The following is an 18,417-nucleotide window of genomic DNA, read 5'->3' as shown; positions in this document are numbered from 1 at the left end:
GTACATAAAAATGCATAGTTTACCTAATGATAAAATGAAAAATTCTGCCCTGCAAAAGAATGCCATTAGCAAAAGCCTGTGTTAGAATGGCTTTTTACCTATAGGACGATCGCCTATGAATTTATTGATAAAGTTGGGAGAAGGTCCTGAGATCTCTCTTCTCCAGTGGCCATCCTAGCAGGCGTATTGATTTACTAATTAGGCTGTGATTTCACCTCATTGGCAGTGAAAGTGGCATCTGCCTATCCTGCTGGGTAATCCAGCCTGGTAACCAAGGGGGGGGTTATCCAGCCTTCACTACAAGGGAGTTCCCTGTGGTTAGATAAACTGATCTGTTGCTTGGTAACTACAGGATTACTCCGGTGGATGCTCAGGACGCCCATTTGAGAGGGGTTTGGGCGTTTGGGGGGCAGGGAGGGCGAGAACGTTGGCAAGTTTCTGGGAGAACTGCAGCTTGGCAGGAGAAGCCCATCGTGGGCTTGGGTTTAGAACGTTTCATCTTCCCATCTGTACTTTGCCTTTCCGGCACTGGGCCTCAGAACAGAGGAAAAGCAGGCAGCGAGCTGGCCAAGGGAAGGGTGGGTCCCGTTGGGGTGGCAGCTGACAGCAGGGGAAACCCCTGCAGGGTTGACCCCAAGGTTCTTCCTCCCGAGGAAGAGGTCTGGGTCTGGAAGGCAGGAACCCCTGTTTGCTGTCTGGACCACCACTCAGAGTTTGAGGTTGGGTCCCAAGTTGGAAGTCCACTGACTAGAATAAAATCATAGAGTAGCTATAGGAAATTTTGAGGTCATAACTTCAAGGCAAGCAGGACCGTCTCCAAGCCCCGCTTTCTAACAGCACCCTCTGGCTCGGTCGGTGTGGACTCAAGGCCCCTCGACAAATATTCCTGATCAGTGTGGCATGACACACACACCAGAGGTGACCTTCCACAGCCCCAGGGCTGGCTGAGCTTGCCTGGGAAGGGCCAGATCTCACGTGGCTCAGAAGCAGACGAGAGCGGTGTGGGTGTGTGTACACACACCGGTGTGTCGCACGCCTCGGTGGGGTCCTCGGTGCTGGGTCTGGAGGCCCAGCGGTCTGAGCCCAGGTGCGCTGCCCAGCGCCTTCGGCTGGAAGCGGGGCGCATCCCCCGTCTGCTCGCGCTGCCGGCAGTCCAGGCTCCGGCTGCTTACCTTGCGGCAGCGGCAGGAGCCGCCGTTGAAGTGCTAGGGCTTAGGCTGGGGCGGCTATCTTGACTGAAATTTTGCATATTTTGAAACTCAGGTTGTTACATGTAAAATTATACACGACGTGAGCACCTGCCTTCAAACGAGGGGGGAGAGAAAGCGTTCCTTCCCGTCAGAGCCTGCTCACTCTGGCTGTCGTGTCACCCGGCTAAAAATAAACCGCAGGCACGGGAGCTGACAGCCTTCCGTTTGGAACGAGTTTAGCGCGTTCCGCTGCAGGCCCGTCTCTTGCCGCTTCCCAGCCACGCGTGAGGCCCAACGTGTGGATGGACCTCCCCCGGACACCAGGGCACACAGTCCACACGGGCAGGGTCTGGGGGGTTAGAACCGCTGCTGTGCACAGAAAGGGTGACGCGGTCACCAGAGCCCCAGCCCCGCCGTCAGGCCCCAGGGTCAGTCCTGGCTCCTGTGTGGCCTGGGGCAGGGGACAGGGAGGCGGAGGTTCGCTTGGCATCTCTGGGCTTCAGCTGCTCCGTTTTTAACGCTGATTGTCTGCAACCCACATGCCAGCCACCAGCCAGCACTCCGTATGTCTTACTCTCTTTAATTTTTACGCATCCTATGAATTTCGTTCCAAGTGTCATCCCCATTTTTCAGATGAAGAAGCCCGCGTCACCCGTTCACCACGTCATTCAGCTAATGAGCGGCAGAGCCGGGTTCCAGCCCAGGCACCTCCTTCACCCTTCAGCTCTCCCCTCACTCCTCCCTCTGTCATCTGGCCTCTGCCCGCATCGTCCCACTGAAACGTTCACGTGAGACCACGAAGGCCTCCTCCACGTCAGATCGTGGTCATTTGTCACCCTCGACCCCGCTGGACCTTCCTGTCCTGCCCAATTGTTCCATCCGGGACCGGCTGCCTGGTGGGAGGAGCTCAGGCTTTGAGTCCATCGGCCCTGTGTTTGCATCTGGGCTTCTGCTCCTAGGAGCTGGATGGTCTTGGGGAGGTTACTTACCCTCCTCCAGTCTTGGTTTCCTTGTCTGTAAAATGAGATGGTAGCCATACCTGCCTCTCGGAGTGAAGATCAGATGTGGTAACGTAGAGCCCAGAGAGTCCTTCCCTGTATATTTCTCAGCCTTTCACCAAGTCCCGTCCCTGCCCTTGCACGTACTCTTGTTACCACAGTTGCCTAGCCCTTAAATACGGGGTCCTGTTATCCCCTTGCCTCAAACCTTTTTCCCAACACAGGTTGACTTTGCGTTTCTCCCCGTTTGTCATGGTAGAAACTGTCGTATGACTGACACGGATTTAGGCCCACCGTTGCTTGCACCCTGCCTTCTGCAGCGGGGTGTAAAGAGATATGGTTGCTTTAACCTAGTTACAATGGTGTCCCTTTCTTTATCAGTTTACTAGCACGGTATTAGTCCTGTTGTTAATTCCTGGGCTTTAAAGGAGTTCTGTTGTGTTTATTTTTAGTCTGGTTTATCTTCTGATTTTTACAGCAAAGGGAAATGCTGTAAACGCAAGTAGCAGAGGGTAACTTCTGGCTTTTGTAAGAACCCAAGAGGCTGCCACGTCAGTGTTGAAGGGGTTGCCGGCAGAGCAAGACGGAGTCTCTGGTAGCGACTCTGTTGCTTTGGTTAGGATCCTGTCTTAAGAAACATTATTTTACTCTTCAATTTTCATAATCATTTTTTCTGTGTACGACTAAACTTCTACAAGTTTCCCCCTCTGCTTTTCTAATCAAATTAATGATGAGGCTGTCTTTTGAAAACAGTTAGCAGGATTCACCATCTGACATTGATTTTCAGTCTTGGACATTTTCCCTGCGGGTTGGGGCAGGTGAGGACCTCCCTCCCTCCCATTCCTGGGGCCGCTGCGGTCCATTCCCGGTGCGGACACTGACCGGTCTGCCTAAGCACACCTGGGTTTGGGGTTTGGGGGGTCAGAAATAATTTACAAGAGTCTCTCCGGTGGGTGAAGAGGTGTCTGTGGCGGACACCCCAGCCCTCACTGTTTGGCCGCCGAGCCCGGTCCCCAGGAGGAGGCCAGTTGCTTTGAACTGCACGGGGAGGTGGGAGCCGAGGGGGGCGTTCCCAGGAGCTGCTAGCGGGCGCTGACTGCTGAGTTTCAAGGCGGGTTTTTCCCCTTCTTTTGGCAAACCGCTGTATCATACACCTCATTTGCCATCAGAGTGTGAGTGTGTTTTCGCTCTTTTTTTTCCCCATGAAAACAACACAGAGCAAAGCCTCACTTTTAAAAATGCCATGATATTTTGCCGCCGTTGTGAGAATCTTGTCAGCGCCGTATCTAATCTTCTGGTGCATAGAATATCAAAACAAGCGCCATTGAAGGGATTGTACTTCTGTTAATACAGAAATGTCAGTTCTGCAGTCTTGGAACCAGCTGCCATCAGCCTCTTTCCAAATGGAAAAGAAAAAAGTAATAAAGTTTCCTTTCCCCTCTTCAGGCCTGACCTGCACAGGAAGACCCAGAGTAAACAGCGCCTTGCTGAAATCTTGCGTTCGGAATACTCCAGCGGGATGGAGACCAGCGTCACCAAGGTCAGAGAGCAAAACAAACGAGCAGGGCCCGGCAGCCAGCCTCGCAGCGCCGTCCGAAACCAGCGCCCAGCCTTGGCCGTGGGAACAAACTAAAGCTGAAAGCCTTGCGGAGGGACAGCGAGACTTCCCAGAAAGTAGTTTTAAGCTCTGCCCCCACGGGACTGGGCCTCGGTGGATCCCGGAGGGGGGTCCTGTTCTCCTCAGAGGAGCCTTGTGAGGATGAAGGGTGCCGCCCCCCCTGCAGACCCGGTGACCCGGTGCTGTGCCGAGACACGCTGCAGCCTGAGGGGTCAGGGGGGCGGGGGTCAGCACGGGATGGATTAGCCCCTAACCTACCTTGTAGGTCTCTCTCGGATTTATTCCATCAGTGCCCGTAGACCACGTGGTGCCACCACGACTTCATGTAAAAGACTAACATGCTTCTCTGCAGGCGGGAGGGGATTTGATCCCGCCTTGCGATGACATTCTGAAGAAGTTTCACAGTTTACTTCAAGCTGCCCTCTCAACGCATATATTGGCCTGAATTTTGTAAAATGGGATTTTAAAAGCTGGATTGAATCGCTAAAAGAAGAGAAAAAAACCTATTTATCAGATCATCTTCTTGATGTACAGATAGATGCTTCATTAAAAAGGACCAAAGGAGCATTTGGCGCGGGTCCCCAGCGCCTCCGCGGGTCACGTTTCCCGTGCGCAGGGGCTCTAAGCACCATGTCGCGTTCACATGCAATGCTCTCTCCTTCTTGTCCAGGGAAATTGTACTTTCTCAGGACTAATTGCTTTACTGTTGCCTTTTTATTATTTGCCTTTGAAGTCAAAGGGCACCAGTGTCCTGAGCTTTTTCTCCCATCGAATCCCCTCTTGTCTTCCAGAAAGGTCCTGGGGTCTGTACTGTGGCCCAGGCCACAGCTGCCCCTCCCCCATTGCGTTTCCTGGGAGGTTTGAAAGAGGACCCCCGGGGCATATCGATTTCCCAATAAATGTAAGATTTGGACACGGGTAACTCCAGAGGGGTCCGAAGGAGAAGGGGGAAAGCCTCGGCACCTCTCTGTGCACTGGGCGGTGTCCTCTCCACTTCTCCTCCTGTCCTCAGCCCACCCCCGCACCCTGAAGTTACTGGCATGGGTGTCGAGACCCCACTTCTGTAGCCCCTCCAGATCACATGACCTCAAGGGCCAAGGGAGGACCACGAGAGTTACAAGGTGGGCTGTCTGCGGATCTCGCGGAGCGGGTCGGCGTCCCTGCGTCCATCCCTCGGGCGTTAAGGTGAGCTCCAGCTGGCACCACACCAGAAGGGACTCGTCGTAAGGGTGACTGTGAGCCTAGTAAGCCCCGGTCCCCTGCGGGAGGGAAAACGTGACCTCGCAGACCTGGCTGTCACATAGGAATTAAAAGGAACGGTTGGTGAAATCTGTAACAATGATAATAAATAAGCCAACCTGCAGCACAAGTCCTCCTGACTTTGGGCAAATCTGCCACCTTTCTTTTATTTCCGTGTGTAATGGTCCACGTGACTTGGATGAGAAAAGGAGGGATCAAACTTTATAAACAAAACCCAGCTGTGTGAGAAACAGGATTAATGCCAGTGATCTAGGATGATCAAAGAGGAACCCTACTCTTTAATTTTTTCCCCCCCATAGTATTCATTCCATTAAAGCGTGAGTCTGCACTCCTGGGGCGGGGGCCGGCGGGGGGGCGGGGAGAAGTGCCAGAACTGTGCAAAGCATGTAAGTGACTGTAATTCTGAGATGGAAACTCACTCTTACTTTGCTGACACTTAGGTGAGCGCTTCTTGCCGTAGGTGCTATGTGGGCCTGTTTCTAAGTAGAATCAGTGTATTACCCCCGGTTAATAAAGAAACATGGATTTAGCAGATTTAGGGTTAATATTATCTAAATTTAAATAACCTTAAAATAAATCTCTTTCTTATTATGGCTCGTGACAGATTATACATTTCAGGCATCAATTAGGCAAAGCTTTTAGCCTAATTCCACTGTACCTATTCTAATTTTGTGTGTATTTCCAATCGTGCCTCTTTTTCTAATTTCCCAAACTTACCTCTTTCTCTGTGTCATAAGCCTGATCCCCATATTTAAAAGTCAGAGAATCTGGACATTTCATGGAATGTTGCAGCCTAAAGCTTTTTTCCCTCATGGGCTTGTAAAATGCTTTGTTTTCGAATCCTAGACATCTTCCTGTTTGCAACCCTTAGCGCTGCGCGTCTTCAGAGGGGGCCCCCCATTCTCACGCACTGAAGGGCAAAGAGCCCTTGGTGAGTGATTAAGGCAGCGCTGATGCAATGCAAACGGCATTTTCCACTCAGAGAAGCAGAGACAACCGAACCTCAGCAAAGGACATTTTGACAAAGCCCAGTGGATTCCTTTGATTTTTTTTCCCCCCCTGTGGTGAGGGGAGGAGAGATTTAGGGAAGAAAGGGGAGTAAATGAGAGCCCCTTAAGGCAGCTGGATCCAAACGGCTAGCGCCCTTGGTGTTCAGCACTTGAGCCCCTCAACGTAAAGTCAGCGGAAGCCGTTAAAATCCAACCATCGCTTCCAGGACACAGAAATGTAAGGCTATCTTTCCACTGGAGAAGTTGCCCTGCTTGCGAAGGGCGCTCCACTGGTCTCGTTAAATGCCTGCATGACCGTGATGCCTTATCTCTTAATCTGCTCCACAGAGAAAAAGTTCGGAGCAAAGCCTTTCAGCGTGCTGGCGGCTGGGCACCCCTAAAATCAGCTCGACTTCTCGAAAATGCCCAGAAGCCTTGCAGCGAGGCTGGTTGGGGACTCTCAACTTCTCCACTTTGTTGCCCCTGCCCCCGCGGAGTCTACGTTTATAAGTTGGGGGGAGGTGTCAGTGCAGGAGTAGAGACACCCCCTCTCAGTGCCTCTCCTATTGTCTTGCCTGCTGGGGGTCTCACGCAATTCATTCTTCCTTTTTTTTTTTTTTCCCCTTATTTTAAATGAGAGTTCACCCAGCCCCAGGGTTGGGAACCGGGAAACCAATTTAGCCTTCTAAATGGATGAAAGCCGAAGCCCACCTCACTGCAGAGGCTGTAAAGTTATTATCACAGATGGGGGGTGCAGGACAATTTAAAATATTGTAATTATAAACTTGTAGGGAAGTCTTGTTCTTCATTAATGTAAGATATGAAATCACCTCGGCGGTACAAGGACAATTACATAGTTGGGAATGTGTCTGTGATTTACACGGCCGCTGTGTAAATGTAAGGGTGGTTGCTCCAGTATATGTCCCTCACTTACACAAAATGAAAAGCACACCAGTGCAAGTTGTCCTTTGATAGATTTTTAATATGATTTTAAAGAGTTTTGTTTGGTCTCATTCTTATTCAATGAGATTAATTTAAAGCACTTATCCCCTGGGTTTAAGTCAATCCATGTAGGATTTGGGCAGGGTTTGTTGCATGGGGGGCTTTGTTTGCAGGAGGCTGTGAGAGACTCCTTTCCCACTTCATTAACCCTGAGTTGGGGACGGTCCCCTGTCACCCCCCACCCCAGCCAGAGCTGGGGATTTACCAACCCCCATTCACATGCTAAAGAACTTGAAAGCCAAGGCGCTCCTTGACTTAATTAGCTGCTGTGCATTTTGCAAAATTAGAATAATACCCTCACCATCCCGGGAAAGAAAAGCGGTGGTGTGAGGGTGTTGGGCGGTGGGGAGGAAACAGTAGCAGGGTGCGGGGGGGGGGGGGGGCCGGGGGACGGGACGGTCAACGTTTAAGCAGAACCCCACCCCTCCTGGCCAGGCCGTCCTCTCTGAGAGCAATCCTGCCGCAAAACTGGGGAGAGCTCGGCGTGCCGGCCCCCAAACTTCCCAGCCCTGGGCGGATCCTGGGAGTCTGAGCTGCAGGTGGTGTGTGGGCGGGGGCGCACCTGAGCCCACCTCCCCAGAGAGAACTGCCTGTGGAGGTGACCTTGGCCCTTTGAACGTGAACCGGAGGTCTGGAGTCTGGCTCAGAACTTAAAGCCCTCTCCTGAGACCCTTGGAGTCGCAGGCTGGGGCCCGGCGGCAGACGCTGGGACCTGGCTTCCCTCTGGGCCGCATCCCCAGCACAGTCCCCGCGTGAAGGGGGGAGCGAGAAGATGCGGGAGTCGGGGGTTACCCGGTGCGGCGTCAGGTTCCCAGCGAAGGCTCGTCGGGTCCTACCCGGTGCGGGGGGCCGAGAGCCGCGTCGGCGAGCGCGAGCGGCCGGGGCGCGGGGTGGACGGGGTGGTGGGGGGCGAGGAGTAGCCTCGGAGCCCATCTGTCGCCCCCGCGGCCGGCGGGCCGGTCACCAGCTGCCGGCGCCCTTGTCGCGGCCAGATGAGCCGGCTCAGCGAGGGCACCGCAGCCCGGCCCGCAGCCCAGCCAGCCCAGGCGCTGACCCCCACCCCGGCCCCCGGGAGCGGCTGAGCGTCCAGCAACCAGATGGAGAGGCAGGGGCAGGTGGGGAGCGGCGTGCTCACCTCACCGTAGAGATGGGAAGACTGAGGCCAGGGAGGAGGGGAGACCCCTGCCCACGACCACAGCACCAAGGAAGAGAGGGAGACGAAAATACTTCCTTACTGAGGGTGGAAGGAGCCCGAGTCCCAGAAGGGGACAATGAATCTCAAGGAGGGATGGGGAAGAAGGGCCGAGCGCGGACCCACCGACGGAGCGCGGACAGGCGCCTGGTCATTTGTAAGAAGTTTATTTCGACATTTAAAAAAGAGAGAGAACCCGAGGGGCCTGGCTGCCCCCCGGACGGAGGCCGGAGATGGGGACTGGAGGTCGGGGTAGGTGGGCAAGTCCCCTGACCCCTTCCTGCCCCGCCTGGGAGGAGGGTGGGCACAGGCCACAAACTCACTGATTCACGGACACAGTCACGGGCTCATGGGTCACGAATAAATAACTTCATATACACTTTGCACACGGTATGTACAGCTCTGCCGTTGGCCCTGGAGCTGGGGGGAGGGGCGGGGGGAGGCTCCACACTCCCCTTCCCCTCCGCGTGTCAGGGCTGCGGGGAGAGGGCTTGGGGTACCGCCGGAGCGTGGAGGGGGAGTGGGAAAGGGCAGCATGGGGGTCGCCCACCTGCACCGGGGAGGGGCAAGGGGGCGCGGGTGGGGAGTGACGGGGGCGGGGCGTGGGGATGTGTGTACCCCCGGCGGTGGAAGTGGCTCCCTGATGGAGTGGCCGGGAGTGAGGACGCCGAAGATGGTTAGGGAGACTCAGTCCCGGGGTCCGGGACGCAGAAGACTTGGCATTTGGCCCTTCTGGGGACACTGGGCTGGACGCCAGGGAGGGCCGGACCCGGGGCCCCTGGGAAGGGGCGTTGAAACCCCGCGCCCTCCCAGAGGCAGGCGGAAGGGGCCGGCGCGGAGCCCCGGAGCCGGGGCCGGGTGCCCCGCGGGCCGGCGGGCGGGCGCTTCACCGAGGCTGCGCGGCCCGCGGGAGGACGCCGGCCAGCGGGGGCAGCGGCGGGGGCGGCTCGCTGGCGCCCTGGAGTCCGTGGATGAGGATGCGGGGCACCAGAGGTCTCTGCAGGGCTGGCGGCGGCGCGCTGGGCCCGCGGTACAGATACAGCGCGGCGCCGGGATCCAGGTTGGAAACCAGACTCTGCGGGTAGAAATAAGGCGACGGGAACATCCGCTGGAGCGCTGAGTAATTGCCTGCCTCCGCCAGCAGCTCCAACCCGACGGCCGTCTGTCGCTTCCATTTAGTCCTAGGGACCGAAGTAAACGCGTAAGGCGGGGTCAGAACTGTGGCGCCGGGAGACCCCTGCCCCTCACGAGTGCCCCAGAGCGCCTGCAGGGACACCAAAGGGGTCACACTATAATTCGTTAATAAATAACGGGCCGCCAGGCACCGTCTAGCGGGTTACATGCATCGGCTCCTTTAATCTCCCACCGGCCTTCCATGGCTGTTAACCCCACTTACAGATAAGAAAACTGAGGCGCGGGCCAGTTTTCAAGATGGCCTAGGAAGAGGAGACCCTGGGTTCTAAGCTAGGCTGTCTTACCCCAAAGCCCGGGGTCTGACCTCGCCACACTCTGCTCAGGGGATCGCAGTCTGGGCGCTTGGAGCGGGGTGTGGATGCTCCTGGGGAGGCCTGAGGAAGGCGAGATCGCCTTGGACAGGAAGGCGGGGGCGCGGGGATCGGTTCGCTAGCCGTTGGAGGGGACTCGGTTGATCCTCCCAGCGGCACAGCCGGCCCGGCGGAGGCCAGCACAGCCGCGGTACCCCAGTCGGCGGCGCCTCTGCGGAAGCTCGCGGGCCAGAGACGGCGACGGGAGAGGATGTGCGCACGCTCTCTCCGCCGCGCGGCCGCGGCCGCGGCAGTCCGCACGCAGATCCGAGGCTTCGGGCGAGCCCTGCAGTCTGTCTGGTGCCGAAGCCGGGAGGCTACCAGCAGAGGGTCGGCTGGGGTTGGGGGAAGGCAAGAAAGCCGAGGCCACACTGGCTGCCAGGGCTGCGGCCGGACTCCTGGGCGCACCTGGCCGGCGAGGCGGTCCCACTGAGTCGGACTCAGCCACACCAGCCCCGTTTCCCTGCCTGAATTATTCAACATCATCATAATTGTGTAATTACTGTAACGGGCCTTAATTATTGATGCCCGGAGCAGTAATCAGGTATTTATTATTAATGGGGCAGCGTGTTCTGAGGCTTGTTTATGGAAAGCACCGTTCCGGCCTCCGCTAAGCGTGTGTGGGCGACTGTGGTGTATGTGTGTTTGTATTACTGAGTCGCGTCGATGTGAGTGTGTGACTGTGGGTTGAGTGTGTGGCTGTATGTGTGTGTTTTGTACCTGTTTGTGTATCTCTTCATCCTGTGAATGTGTTGGGGAGGGAGATTAGGAAATACCAGGTTCAAGACCCGTGCCCAACACGAGTTTCCCGGATCCCCAGTCCCCAAGAAGCTAGGGCTGGGCCCCGTCCCTCCGTGCGTTTCAGGGCTAGAAAGGCTGAGGAGGCCAGAAGAATCCCTCCGGGAGAGCTCAGAGCCACCCCCTGCCCCCCAGCAGCTGCCCGGGCTGGATGGGGGTGGTAGGACGTGGCTAGGGTGGGAAGGCTTGGACCTCCAGTGGCCCACATGTCTGTCTGTCCACCTGATCGACTCTAGTCCTGTCTCTCTCCCTCACCGTGGACTTCGGGCAAGGCCGCCGCTCTCTGAGTCCTCATTTTCCCTAGTTTTACAGAACGGGGAAAGCTCAGGGGCCCTCCCTCGGCACATCAGGTCGTGTACTGGTGGATCCCCAGGAGGGGCAGGGAGGAGAGCGGAGGGGGCCCTTTCCACCCTGTCGCGCGCAGCCGGGCCTCACCTGCGGTTCTGGTACCAGGTCTTGACCTGCGTGTCGGTGAGGTTGAGCGAGGCTGCGAGCTCCATGCGGTCCTGCACGCTCAGGTACTTCTGCCTCTCAAAGCTGCGCTCCAGCTGTGCCAGCTGATGGTCGGTGAAGGCCGTGCGTGCCTTGCGTGGCTTTTTCAGGCGCACCGGGGGACTGTCCCTCGAGCTGGAGATCTCCCGGTCGCCCTCCTCCTTCACTGTGGAGACACAGCCGCGCGTCAGGGCCCGGCCTCGCCGCCTTGCCGCCCCAGCCTGCGGCCCGTCACAGTCGGTCGTGTAAATGTGACTCCCGGTCCCATGGAGCCGCGGCAGAGCAGCTCAGAGCTGGGACGTCCCAGCCCCCAGACAGAGGAAGACTGACACCTCCGGGGAGAAGTAACCCAAAGCCGAGAGAGAACTCAACCCCGCTCCCGCCGGCGCTCCCTGAAGGGATTAACGGGATCCACCAAGTGGACCTGACAGGGGAGGGGAGAGGAGGGGAGGGACCCAAGGGTTCCAAACCGGTGGGCTGTGCGGATGCGTGCTCAGGGGTGCAGGACTGTGCCCCGATCCTCTGGCTGCATCCAGGCCAGGAAGGGAGGAAGCTGAGGGCTGGAGTATGGGGGAGAAAAACCCTCGTGGAGGGACAAAAACCCGTTCACCCTGGAGCGGACCGTGGTCCTGAAGAACAAATAATTGCACCCACATCTCGCCTGGCCCCTGTACGGGTGTGAATCTGTAGAGATGGTCGCCCCCGTTTCTTAAACTACAAACAGCGCACAGCACGGAAGGCGAATCGCCGGGGCGCCCAGATCTGGAAGCACGAAGCACTTGGAAAAATAAGCCACCCGTTTGCCCCTCGGATGCTCGCGTCGCGGAGGTCTGTGTTTCCTTGTCAGTACGATGCCTACTGTGGCTGTCTTGTGTTTCCCCCCACCCCGCGTTGGTCAGGACACCCCAGCAGGGTCCCTGCTCCTGAGTCGCAAGGATGGGACCGAACATCCCATCTTCCCCAACACTTTCCTTTGGGGTTGACAGCACCGCAAATGCACACTTGATCAAACAAGCTCACTGACCTCCCTCCTTCTCCCCCTAAAGCAATGATATGACCAGAGACCACCTCCCCAAAATTGGCAGTGGGGTTTGGGGCTTCCCTTCCTCTTTTCCTCTCTGTATTTTCCTTTACGCCGAGTTTCACTGAGCATGGCGTTTGCAGTGACAGGGTTCAGCTGAATGTGAGTTGATTTCTCTCTGTAGGAAACAATAATCCGGTTAATTGAGCCACTAGGGAGTAAGACTTTTCAACCGGAAGGGCAGCGGTTGGAGGCCGGGAGGGTGCCGGGCGCCGGGTGCACCCAGGCGGGTGAGAAACGGGGGCCCATGCCTGCCTCCTGCCTCGTCCAGGCCAGTGCTCAGGCCTCTCCCTGCCCTCCTAGGCTCGGGCCACGTTGGGGCACGGCTGCCTCAGGAGCTGGGGGTGTGTTGGGATGGGGTGGGGGGGACTTGAGTTCTGTCTATTGTGCTAGGCAGGTAAAGTTTAAACAAGTTCAAGGAAACAATTATCCAAACCTCAAACTTGATACTGTGGAAACCTTACTTTTTGACCTGATTGTCTGGACTGACTATTTTGGAAAATCCCCCATTTCTCAGTGCTGAGCTCCCAGGTCGGGGGTGGGGTGAGGGCTGAGTTTGGGCTTTTTCTCTAATCCCTCTCCGGCACAGGCTGGAGCCTTCAGATATGCACTCGCCGCTGTCCAGCCTCAGCCTCCGAAACAGGCTCAGCCCAGATCTCAATGCCTCAGAGTTCCAGGCCCACTGACCCTGCTGGGAGCAAAGCGCCGGTTTCATTTCTCCACGGATATCAGCTCTGGCTGGAAGACTGCGCGCGCGGCAGACCGCCTTACTTCAAAGCCCAGCTTCTTTAAACGTTATGCCGAGGAAGCTTTGATACCAGAAACTCGGGATGGGACTGACCTTCCCTCCGTGCCCTCTTTGGAGGAAACGACTCTTAGCTGGTTAGGTGGACAGGGGGATCGCTTAGATGCCCACCCCATGTGTCTGTCTCTCGGCAAGATTTCCTAACGTGGGTCCTGAAAAAGTCGCTTCCACCTTTGAGAAATGCTCCAGACACTGTTTCGGTGGTGGGTATTCTGCTCCCTCTTCACCCCGCGGCTTTGGTGGTGCAAAGGCAGCGGTGCCTAGGGGTGGGGGAGACCTTCCTCTGTCCTCAGCGCCAAACCTATTTAAGCCATATGTGGACGGCTGGCCCTCATCACCTCCCTGATCAGATATCATCAGGGACAAGAGAAGAAAATTGATATTCCAATTATCTTAAACGAAACCTCTCCTCAAAATCCCACCTACGGACAAGAAAATAAAAGGAGACAAGAGCCGAACCCTTTCACAGCACCAGCACCAGACACAAGCGTGCAGGGCTTTGGGCGGGGGGGTCTCGCCTCTTACTCTAGACATAAAACTGGAGTGTTGTGGCTGAGAATTATAAAGAATAAGATACGATGTTATACATATATATTTACGTTGCCTCCCTTGCTTACCCCTCCTGCCCACCCCGCACCGCACCTGTCTTTCTCCGGGGCAAGTTTTCCTTGCCTCTCTAAACAGGCCGTGATCGGGGGGAGCAAGGGTCGCTGGGCCACATGCGTCTGGACCTCCGTCCTGGGGTCCTGGGTGCTCTAGCCCAAGCTGCCCATCTTCTAGGCATGACTGGCCCAGTGAGGCTGGTGGAGGTTCCACCAGTTGTGTGGGGAAGCGGAGGGAGTGAGATGTGGAGTGGGGCCCCAAATGGGTTTCGATCTGAGGTCAGGGCATGTCCACAAACGAATTCTCAGTTGGGAAGAGAGTGTTAAATGAGCCTTCCGAAATTTTTGTGAAGACTTAGTGCGAGTATAGACCAGGAGGTGCAGGGCCCCCAAGACAATAAAGAAGTAGCCTTTATAGGGAAGTTTTATCTCATGGAAAGGGTTCTGGGAATTAATTATAAGGCTGAAAGAGCTCTGAACAGCCTCTGTCTGCACCCCATCTTCTGCTGGGTGGGGACACAGGACTCTCAGCCCCCCATCTTCTGCTGGGTGGGGACACAGGGCTCTCAGCCCCCCATCTTCTGCTGGATGGGGACACCGGGTCTCTCCCTTGAAGTCCTGACATTCCTTCCCTTCCTGCCTCCCGACTTCTTCCTAAGAAAGAACTTTCTGCCTCTGGCCTCACCAAAGACCTAAAGTGAAGGCAGTGGGCGGGGGTGAGAAACAAAATTAGGGAATTCTTTCTCTCCTTCTTCTCTTCCTTTTTTCCTTTCTTCCTGCTTCCTTTCCCCTTTCATCTTAATCCTGATTTCAGCTCCCTGGTTAAGACGGGATGGAAAGGAAACAACAACAATGGAAAGATTCATGGAGGTGAAAACGCAAGTAGAGCGGAAGCAACCCCAGGATAGGTTGGGCGCCGGGCAGTCTCTGGGTCCCACACACAGAACCTGAAGTTGATTGCTCAATGCACTTAAAATCAAATCCAGCGAGAACAGTTGGGTGGGTGCAGAGACCTCCCCTCTCGAAGAGACCTCTGAACCCGCTCCGTGCTCGTAAGCCGCCTGGCTGCTCTTTCTACTTTGAAGGGAGCGTTTCTTTTGCATGATTCCCGGGCCCAGATCACACCGGGGCCAACGGGAGGGAAAGCTCAATTCCCCTCCCCCTCTGGAAATTCAAATTAAAGGGTGGAAAATTCTGACTGTTCTCAGGGAGGGCTCCAGCTGAAATTTCCTGCTATGTTTTCACCCTTATAAAAGGGGGTTCAAGCGGAACCCTTTGGGTCTTCCTTTGCTTCTGCAAGATCTTTTCCCAGAGAGCCACTGGCCTGATAGGAACTTGCTTCTGCCCACCAGTAGGTTGGGGAGTCCACCGAAGTTTGGAAAGTTTGTGCATTTTGGGGAATCTCTCCTGGGGTACACAGCGTCCCTCTCCTCACTCTCTCCGCTGGACCCTTTGTTGCTCAAAAGCATAACCACAGGGCCGACTGAAAGGCTCAGACAAGACCGACTGCTGAGCCTGGGCCCTGGGGGCAGCTCCGAGTGAATATGTGTATGTCCCCACGTGTGTGCACTCCTGTTTTATTACCAGTGTTCAGAAATACAGCATCTCCCCCCCCGCAAGTTTTCAACTCCCGTTTTCTTACCTTTATACTCAGAGTCCGATGAGGCGTTGCTGCTACTTCTGTCCAGCTTTTCTCTAAAGTCCTCCCCAGCCTTGGCCGCAAGACGGCCCCCAGGCTCAGGAGCGGCTGGCTGCCCGCTGCTAGAGTAGGGTGCACAGGCCGCGAGTGGTTTGCAGTCAGCAAGGATGTCCCTGATCAGAAAGGAGGAGGTCACGGTGCGAGACTGGGCTGGGGCTGAGAGCTGCCCAGGCTGCAGGTGGGAGTCCAAACCTGGGCCCGAAGCCCCGCCAGGCCGTGGGGCGCCCGTCTCCAAACAGTCCCTTCCTGGCGAGGCTGGTGAAGAGCAGTCGCTGCTGCTCTCCGAGCGCGGACTCAGCTCCAGGGGCGAGCGGCAGTCCCCGAGCAAGGGGTCCCCCTTGGGAAGGGCGGGGCTGCCCGCTCGGTGGGAGAGAATGGAGTCGATCCCAAAGCCATTGGAGCCTTCCATAGCCAAGCTGCGACCTGTCCTCCCCAAAAGCTCCCCACCCCCCCCCAACCCCAGCCGCCGCTGCCCCTGCCCCTAGCTGCGGGCTGGCATGGGGAAGGCGGGCAGGGAGCCTGCGGGCACCTTGGATGGAGTTCAGCCTTGGGGGAGCCCGGGAGCTCTGGGCCAACCTCCTCTGCGCATTAGATCCAAAAGGGCTCAGCGCGTCTTCTGCAGCATCGCGCGGAGCCGCCGAGCCGAGGGGGGTGGTGGGAGTGTCAGGGAGAAATGGGAGGGAGGGTGCGCCAAGTTGGGGAGAGCAAAGGGGGAGACGGACGGCCTGAGCTCCCCTTTGGCACAGAAGAGATGCGAGGACGTTGGAATCTAAATAAAGAAGGGCTTTTTAAAAATCCAAACTGCACGCTTCCTCCAGGCGAGCGGTGGCCGAGGGCAGCGGGGTCAGCACCGCGGATAGCAGCGGGCCCGAGCCGCGCTACCAGCCGGGGGAACGGAGCGCACCTGGCGGCGTCAGCACCGCGGATAGCGGCGACGGCGGCCCTCGGCGCATGACGCTCCCCACCTGGCCGGGGAGGTCCTCTCTCCGCGCTCGCACCGCTCCTGGGGCCCGTCAGCACCGTGGACAGCACCTCCCGGCTCCGCTGTTGCAGCTCGCTGCCCGTCCTCCGCGCGCGCCTTCGCCTCCCCCCCTTCCTTTAAAAAATGAACTTGTGTCACTTTTACTTTGGGGCTAGGGTTTTTTTTTTTTTCGTTTCTTTTTTTTCGTTGTTTTTTTTTTTTTTTTTTTAAAGGGGGCTCGCCCACGTGTCCCCGGAGTGATGACGCTGATTGGCTCCGGCCGATTTTGGGGGTGATGTCACGGCTCCACAAGCCGCTGCCCGATTCCTTTCGGTTTGATTAAAAGAGACACTGAATTAATTACAGCACGGACCCAACTGTTTACCGGCGATTTCCACACGGTTTGCTTTCATTAGGTCGGTGATGAGGCTCCTAATGAGGGTGATTAGCTCAAGGGGGGTACAGGCTGGCGGGGAGGGGTCCAGAGCCCGGCTGCCGCTACCGTTGGGTTGGAATGTGAGGGTTTTTTTAAGTTTTCCCCTACACTTTCCTACAGTTATTCAAATCATTCGTCCTCCAGGCTGTCAAAGATCCCTTTTCTACCTCCACCCACCCCTCCACCCCGCCGTTTTCTCTTCCTTCTGCAACAGAAAGGGACTAAATCCAGCAGAAAAAGACCTGTGTGTGTGGAGAAGATAGTTTAATTTGTTATGTTGTTTTAGGGCGTTTCCGTCGGGGTCTACATGTTTTTCGTGCAGGAAAATTTGCAGCCCTCTCTCTGACCTCTTTGGACCCCGTGGACCTGGCAGGGGTGGGGAAAGCTCGGTGTCTGCACCTAGAAGGAGCCAGAACGATGGCTTCGCTGTGGGACGAGGGTGGAAAACGTGGGCATGTCGTGTCTGGGACGTTAGGGGGACCCTGAGAAACCCCCGTGGCCCGAGAGAGACAGCGCAACGGACCCCAACCCAGCCGATAGCCTCTCCTGTGGCGCGTGTCCCGGGATCGGGTGTTTTTGTACCTCTGAACAGGACCACGCGAGAGCTTCTGAGCGCGAGTGTAGACAGCTGCAAACGGCTTCTCGTTTCGCACGGAGCCGGAGCTCGCCCGAGGATTTATTTTCAAAGCAGCGCTGGAAACACGGTCTTTTCACTGTGAATAACTCTCCCCGCGCCCTCCCCGACTCCTCCACGATGCTCTAGTTCTGTGCCTTTCAGGGTTCGGCCTCCGGTGCCGGGGCGCAGGGCGGCGGGCAGATCTGAAGCACGTCCGGGGCCTGGATCCTCTCGACACTACCCCAGGGATGGCGACCCTTGTCTGCAGTCAAAGGGCGCAGGGAGCCGAGCCCGCGCACCTGCAGCCGGGCCCCGTGGGCCCAAGGCGCCCTTCGCTCGCCCAGCGCCCGGAGCCCAGGCCTTTCCAGGCTGCCCGCGCGCTCCGGGCGCCCTCCCCACGGGCCCCCAGAAAATACCCCGGCCCCGCGTCTGGCTCAGCTCTGAGATCTCAGCGGAACAGTGAGGCGCCCGAATCCCCCAAACCCGAGCCCCGGCCCGGGGAAGCCCCGCACAGCCGGGCGGAGCGCAAACTTCTCCCTCGGGCGAGGTCGGCGGTGGCCTCCGGCCCGGCTCCCCGCCCTCTCCCCCTGAGCCTGCCGGCAGATTGGAAGCGGCCTCGCCGGGCTGGGGCCGAGGACGGGCGGCTCCCCGGGGACGGCGGGCCCGGCTCGGCTGCAAGCTGTCGGGGAGGCGGGAGGGCGGGCGCCGAGGGGCCCCCGTCCTGGCCCGGCGGCCGAGTCAGTGGGCGCCTCCCGTGGCGGGGCCGAGCCGGCCGGTCCGTTCATTTTCGTTTGGCTGATGGGGGAGGGGAGCGTAAATCACGAGGACCCTGGGCTGCCCTCGCCCTTCCCGGCCAGCCCTCAACTTGGGCCTCGTTTCTGCTCTGGGCGCCTCTGGAGACTCCGCTCCCCTCTCCACTCTCTCACCCCACCCCTGCTCCCGGCCTGCGCCCGCATCTCAGGAAGAACCTCATCTCCCCCAGACCCCAAGGCCCCAACTTGGGTCAACGGGCCTGTCATCCTGGGCCTGTTAGAGAGCCTGAGGCCCGGGGGCCAGGATCCGCGGAATCGGCTAAGCCGCAAGCAAGTCTCGTCCTGCTCTGCCCGCCGGCGGTCCGAGCCGCCCGCCCCGGCC

At 57.4% G+C, this 18,417-nt stretch overlaps 2 protein-coding genes across 2 annotated transcripts in view; one reads left to right on the top strand and one right to left on the bottom strand.

Moving 5' to 3' along the window:
- The window catches only part of DDX31 (DEAD-box helicase 31), a 72,949-nt gene extending 67,349 nt beyond the window's left edge, over positions 1-5,600 (top strand). Inside the window, 2 exon segments of the mRNA XM_029202929.1 lie at positions 3,635-3,768; positions 3,771-5,600. Coding sequence (XP_029058762.1) covers positions 3,635-3,768; positions 3,771-4,105 — 469 coding nt within the window. The 3' untranslated portion in view covers positions 4,106-5,600.
- Positions 5,601-8,386: 2,786 nt separating this feature from the next.
- Positions 8,387-15,871, bottom strand: BARHL1 (BarH like homeobox 1). Its single transcript, XM_029203632.1, has 3 exons — positions 15,214-15,871; positions 11,027-11,249; positions 8,387-9,430 (listed from the first exon to the last, which is right to left on the bottom strand). Exons 1-3 carry the CDS (start codon positions 15,677-15,679, stop codon positions 9,136-9,138), a joined length of 984 nt encoding a protein of 327 aa, XP_029059465.1. The 5' UTR covers positions 15,680-15,871; the 3' UTR covers positions 8,387-9,135.
- Between the last annotated feature and the right edge of the window lie 2,546 nt (positions 15,872-18,417).

This window comes from Monodon monoceros, unplaced genomic scaffold, assembly GCF_005190385.1.
Source record: "Monodon monoceros isolate NGI ecotype Baffin Bay Population unplaced genomic scaffold, NGI_Narwhal_1 Super_Scaffold_5, whole genome shotgun sequence".
NCBI lineage: Eukaryota > Metazoa > Chordata > Mammalia > Artiodactyla > Monodontidae > Monodon > Monodon monoceros.
This window is presented reverse-complemented; position numbering and strand designations above follow the sequence as displayed.

What these genes read in the sequence shown, in the direction of transcription:
- BARHL1 (XM_029203632.1), bottom strand. Translation starts at nt 15,679, where the DNA reads ATGGAAGGCTCCAATGGCTTTGGGATCGACTCCATTCTCTCCCACCGA. An exon ending in ATCGGACTCTGAGTATAAAG is followed by an intron (nt 11,250 to 15,213) that starts GTAAGAAAACGG and finishes GTGTCTCCACAG; the next exon opens with TGAAGGAGGAGGGCGACCGG. An exon ending in ACCTGGTACCAGAACCGCAG is followed by an intron (nt 9,431 to 11,026) that starts GTGAGGCCCGGC and finishes TTCGGTCCCTAG; the next exon opens with GACTAAATGGAAGCGACAGA.